General features: G+C 48.0%; 1 protein-coding gene across 6 annotated transcripts in view; it reads right to left on the reverse strand.

Moving 5' to 3' along the window:
* Positions 1 to 708: 708 nt before the first annotated feature.
* Positions 709 to 6,009, reverse strand: part of slc39a14 (solute carrier family 39 member 14) — a 39,077-nt gene continuing 33,776 nt past the window's right edge. For all 6 annotated transcript variants that reach the window (XM_059641086.1, XM_059641089.1, XM_059641084.1 and 3 more), the window contains exons 8-10: positions 5,765 to 5,975; positions 4,718 to 4,902; positions 709 to 4,022 (exon numbers count right to left, since the gene is read on the reverse strand). In XM_059641086.1, coding sequence (XP_059497069.1) covers positions 3,873 to 4,022; positions 4,718 to 4,902; positions 5,765 to 5,975 — 546 coding nt within the window. In that variant the 3' untranslated portion in view covers positions 709 to 3,872. The remainder of the gene's footprint in view (positions 4,023 to 4,717; positions 4,903 to 5,764; positions 5,976 to 6,009) is intronic.

Below are 6,009 nucleotides of genomic sequence, written 5' to 3' on the forward strand. Positions count from 1 at the left end.
CACACTGTCAGGAACATTGTGGATGAGTTTTTAAGCCAACTGTCTGTCCCACTGGGTGAGTGTGACTTTGGAGAAGTAAGGGGAAGTTTGTTTTCTGACTCATGCAGGATTTACAAATACAGCAAGTCATAAGGATGGGATCAGGGACGTGAGGTTTAGGATCACGGTTGTGGGCTGATGGCTGGGTTGGTGATGTTGACTGAACAGACAGCTTTGGGTGTTGTCATTATTGACTTTTGAGAAGGCCCAGCTCACTACTTGGTAGGATTTGGAGCCTGGGGATTCAGTCTGAAGGGGTCCCCTCCATTTTACCCTCATGCGAGACACAGTTGAGGAGAACTGGGGCAGAGGGCATCTCCTGGTTTGGGTGAACCGAGTGGAGAAGTTCCCAGATCTCATTACACTTGTTGGGTTTATCATAAAGACACGAAGTAAACTCTACGCCTGAGAAAGGAAGGCAATTGTCAGTATTTCTCTTCATCCTGATTTTTGGCAAAAAGAAATATATGGTCAAGGAAACCAGAATGCAGCTTTTTTAAATTTGAGGAGTATGTCACTGGATCCTTTGTAGGTTCTACAAAGAGAGAACTGGATCACTATTTAATAAGACAGAAATTACAGGACTGTAACAACAGAATTGTGGAAGGGGAGAAATTGGACCAGTCTTTCAAAGAGCAAGTCAAGATGGACCACTACTCAATTCTCAGATACAAGTCAACCAATCAGCTCAATTTTATTCCAAACTTCCAAGTCCTAAGTGTACTGTACAGTGAATAATTTACAACCTGATCCATGGTCAGTAAGGTGTGCTTATCATTTTGGTATCAAGTCCTCGAGAACGTGGTGCATATCACATGACGTAGTCTCTGTAGCCAGTTCCCAGAGCCAGATCCTCCTCCTCCCCGCCCCGGCTGTGAATGGGCCTTTGATCCAGCAAAGACCTTTCCAAGTCAGGGGCCCTTCCAGAAAGGCTGGATGTTGGAGGTCAGAGGATCCTGCTACTGTCTGTCAATCCGCAACTTTCCAGGAGAATGGGACCTCCTGAACCATCATACCCCAATATAGCAGCTCCCCTGGCTGACTACCCCTTACGGTGTGGAGGGATAAGGTGTGGTGTCCTGGAAAGCCATGAGTGTTCCCTTCCCACCTCCAGACAGGTGTAAGGGGCATTTATTACCCTGCTTTAAGGTACCTTTCTCAGCAAGGTGCTGCCATCTAAATTTCAAAGACAGAATAAATCCTCTGATGGTAAGCTAAATTCAAATCCCACAGTCTCCATCATTGCAACTTGAGCAATGAGAGAACGTTCTGTTTGAAAACATTTTTCCACATGGTCCAGGAATATTCTTGCTGATTTGACAGAAAATACCATGGAAGCAGCAATCTGTGTTGGTTCATTCCGAACAGCACGGCTATACCTGGGTATTTGGTTTCTTCCTCATTGCAAAGTTGTATAGTTTAGTGTCATTAAGCTCAGACATTTTCACATTACAACAAATGGCTTCTAAATACAGTGAGGAGGGGAACACAGGGCTAAACATGTTTTCATATTCAGCAGACTGATGTTGTCGAATGGTTCATTGCTATGTGGCTTCAGGTCCCTTGGTCACCGATTAGCCTACACCCCCTCCGGATAGCCCCACTGTGTGTATACAGCTCATCATCAGCATACCTGCTGCCCAGATGCAACAAACTGGGGGCATGGATATCCTTATGATTCCACTTCATTGTCTGAATTTCAAATCAGGGAGGAGAAGATGCTGTTGAACTAATAGTAACCAGACCCACAGGACATGAGTGGATATCCCAGGACAGGTCTGAATCAGGAAGACCCCCATGCCCCACTCCATCCCCAGGGAGGAGAGTGAGTCCATCCACAAGCTCTTCCTGATCCATTTACTGCCTCTACTCAAGCAATTGGTCTTATCTCAGGAGTTTGACGTCAGGGTTTGAGATGTGAGAAAGGTCAGGGACTGGAGGAGGGAGTCAGGTCTGGAATCAAAATGTACTTGATATTAACCCAACAGATTACACTGCAACAGTTAGATTCCATTAGAAATTTTTATGGCCAACATTGCTTATGGAGAACTCTTCGGACTGACCTTTGACCAGTTCATACTGGTGGGTGAGTGATGACCGAGTGTGGGAACAGAGAGAGATGGAGAACAGATTAAATAAAGCCCCACATATGCAGAGCTGGCAATATTTCTTTGGAAAATCTAAGCGCTGCAGGGAGTCAGTCTGACAGAGAAAGCACAGCACAACAATGAACTCATTCACTGTAACACTGCAGACCAAGGAGGTGCTCAGTGCTGGGCTGGGAACTTCAACTTCCATGAATCGAATCATCAAGAGGAGGGGTTATGAACAAATCCCCTCAGTCCACCACTGCCAGCGTCCACCACTGCCAGCACCCACCACCACACACACAGTCCTCTAAGTGACCCATCAAAACAAGATTTGGAAGCCTCTTGGTGGTTCAGAGTACTGCTGAAATAATTAAACGTGCTGAGAAAACATCTCATCTTGTATATCTCAGGACAGAGTAAGCATGCCAATCAGCGTAAAGGGAACAACAATTTATACGGCTTGAGGAAAAACGTTGGTGAAGGTGTTTCCGCGGAGAATGTAAAGGGAAACAGTTGTACCTGTGCTTTTGCGGAACTCGGAACATTACACCCATCGTTAGGTGTAGTTTCACAACTGAACAGGACTTGCTGAACAATCCTGGTGTGAGCCGAGAATAACTGTACCCACCAATTACCACACAGGCTTGCAGTGAGGTTCACTTCCTGATGTTCATGTGCAGGACTCTGAACTTCACCAGCCGAAAGAATGTGTCTGGGAATTAAATCCTTTTCATGTGCAGAAAGGCTTGGCTGTTAACTGTTCCCCAATCTCTAATGGCAACACCTTTACTGATCAGTGTCCACTTGCCAATGAACTGGCACCCACTTCTCATGCAGTGTAACACCTTGTTCCCCCTGAAATTCGGCATTCTTTTGTCTGTCCTGATAAAGTCCAAGTTGAAATGTTTTGGTTGCAAGTCTCTTTCTCGGATCTACTCAAGACTTCCGGTTGACCACTGAACATCATCCCTCTCTACCTGTGTGCTAAGAGATAGGAGACATGACAGACCCTCCCACAGAGATACCAGTGGAATCAGCACCATGATTTTCAAAGGGTCATGAGGATTAAGAGGAAGAAACACAAGTGGATAAAAACAGGGCCACAAGATCTTTGGCTTTAAGGCCTGTTCAGGCCTGTGCTGGGTTCTCCTGTGGCTCTGATGTCCCTGTGAGGAGCTGGGATTTCCCAGTAACCTGATGCAAGTGTCCCCTCCAATCAGACTTTGTCCAACTGATATTGTTAAAGATCTTGGAGTGACAAGATAAGTTTGGTCAAAATGCTGTGCGTTAGTGTGAACAAGATGCCTAGCTCTAATTGTGAGAGGCCTGTGTTAAAGTCTGGCAGCAACTTAACTCCCTCTCCCTTTGTCTCCAATGTGCTTATTCCACGTGGAGATTGTTCTTGTTTCCTTATCTTGACTTGGAAGGCCTAAGACTGATGACCAATTCAGACAATGCCACATAACACTGATTGTAGAGGGGAAACTTGGACTTCTAAACCCTACGAGAAACAGCTTCTTGGACTATGAGTGAACTGGAATGAATTTGTTGCTAAGTAGTCTGAGAAGATCACCTTTTACAAAGAGCAGGTTTTGAAAAGATAGGCTACCTTTGTTGTGGTAATCTTAAGACTGGGCCAGCTATTGTGCCTCTCTGTAGGTGTCTGTGCTGAGAATGTTGCCTGCCTCCCCTCCGAGCTGCCATGGCTTTGGGTGCCCATTCTGTCCCAGGGCCGGCCGAAGCCTATCCGATTTGGATTGAGCCCGAGTACATGGTGAGCAGCAGCATGATGGTAAATCCAGTGAGCAGGCCAGCGTTCTGGATGCCAAACACCAACAGTGAGGTCGACTCCTCCCCGTCCTCTCCTTTGCTCACCTCATTCATCTCTGGGAACTGTGGAGAGAGACAGGATGAGTTGGGCAAGGCTTACAACCATGGGTTGAACTCGCTGAACTTGTCTGAAGGACTGAGGCTCCTTCTCACTCTCCACAGTCCACCATGCAGGGGCACTGACAAACATACTCATGGAGCTTCTGGCTTGTCTCAGTCATCCAAAGTCTAGTGATGCTACACAGACACACATTCAGTAACTTTGACACAAAAACAGGCCCTTTGGCCCATGCAGCCTAGATCTGCCAGTGTTAATCCCTCATCTACTGTAACCCCCTTTTTCTAAATCCTGTTATCCAAGCCTTGGCTTAGCCAGTGATCTGATCCATTTTTATATGCTGGTCTGATCTCAGCTTCAATTACTGACTCCAGGAACGAATCCTGATTCAGTAAACATGCCCTTTCCTTGCTCTCCAACATCATCTCTCACGCTGACGAATCCCCAACACTTAGCGTCTGGATGAGTGATCCAGAGACCCGAGTTCAAACCATACAGCAGGGGAACTCCATACATCTGACATTTGAAGCTTTTCTCAATCCTGGAGACGATGAACCCACTGGATTAACTTCCACCTGCTTCCTTCGTGCCCTCTGATCAGGAAATGTGGCAGGTATGGCCTAAAAGTGACTCCAGAACCAGCCCAGATACGTCCTCATTCTTGCCCAGAAACACTGTCATCGCGAAGGCCCTGACTCACCATGTCTGCCAGTGCGATGTAGAGAAACATTCCACCAGCCAGAGCAAAGATCCAGTTGGCAGAGAAGTGGCTGCCAGCGAGGATACCAAAGGCGAGACCCAGGTAGCAGCAGCAGGCCGACAGGAAATTAAAGAAGAGAGCTTGTTGGAGGCTCATGCCAGCATTCAACAGTATCACAAAGTCACCTGCATGTGGAGTGGGGGAGGGAGCGGGGAGAGAGAGACAGACAGACATCAGCTACAATCAGCCCTCACCCACAGCTTAACAGGACCCAGGGAGGACAATATTGGGCAGGGCAGGGGAATGCAAGGGAAGGAAAGTGTGGGCGGGGGAGGGTGACTCCGTTTGGCTCCCTGCCAAACAGCACCTCCATTTCCCAAAGCGCTCACAGCTTCTCCCGTCCGGATCTCCATAACCTCCTCCAGCCTCATAACTCTCTGAGATCTCTGCACTCCACCTACCTGCCTTCAGAAATCTCCTGATACCTGGTGCTGCATCATCAGGGGCCGTGCCTTCAGCTGCCTGGACCTCGGAGCTCGAGAATTTCTCCTCCCTAATACCTCCACACCCCCCACCCTCGCTTTCCTCCTTCAAAACACTTCTAATAATTCAGCCTCATGGTTCATCCTCCTTCAGGAATCTGTGCGACTCAGTGACAAACTGTGTCTGATATTTCCATCATTGATACAAACAGCAGAACCTTCATGTTGGTTCAGGTGAGTTTTCACTCGGTGAGATGGTCAGGAGTGTGGTCAATGCAGCAATTAGTTGCTGTGGGTTTGAATGGAAGGGATACACTGCACAGGCTCCTGTCCACACCCCATTCTGCCCCACACCACAGCCCAAATGTGCCAGTCCCGCTGATCTTCATGGGCCACTCCCTGTTGTCAAACATCCCATGATGGTCCCTCAGGCAGATATCCCAAACTGGAGCCAGGGGCAGGCCAGGCCCTCAGCTCCCCTTGACCCAGGGAATGAATCAAAACTCCTCCAATGCTGCTCAGTCCCCACCCTCACCTGGGAGAGAGCGGGGAACGGTGTACATACCAAGCTCATGAGGAAATTCCTCACAGAGAATGGCCACCGAGGTACTGATTCCCTGGAAGACAGAGACAGTGAAGGAAGCTCCAATGGCAAGGCCATCGATGAAGTTGTGCAGTCCATCGCTGAGAGTGATCATCCAGGCCAGAGTCGCAATGTCAGAGTAATGATTACCTTTAAGCCAGTAACAGGGCCCTCCTACTGTCTGCTGGAGATCCTGGAGAGAGAGATGCAGAGAGAAACCAGACAAC

This window comes from Stegostoma tigrinum, chromosome 40, assembly GCF_030684315.1.
Source record: "Stegostoma tigrinum isolate sSteTig4 chromosome 40, sSteTig4.hap1, whole genome shotgun sequence".
NCBI classification, from domain to species: domain Eukaryota; kingdom Metazoa; phylum Chordata; class Chondrichthyes; order Orectolobiformes; family Stegostomatidae; genus Stegostoma; species Stegostoma tigrinum.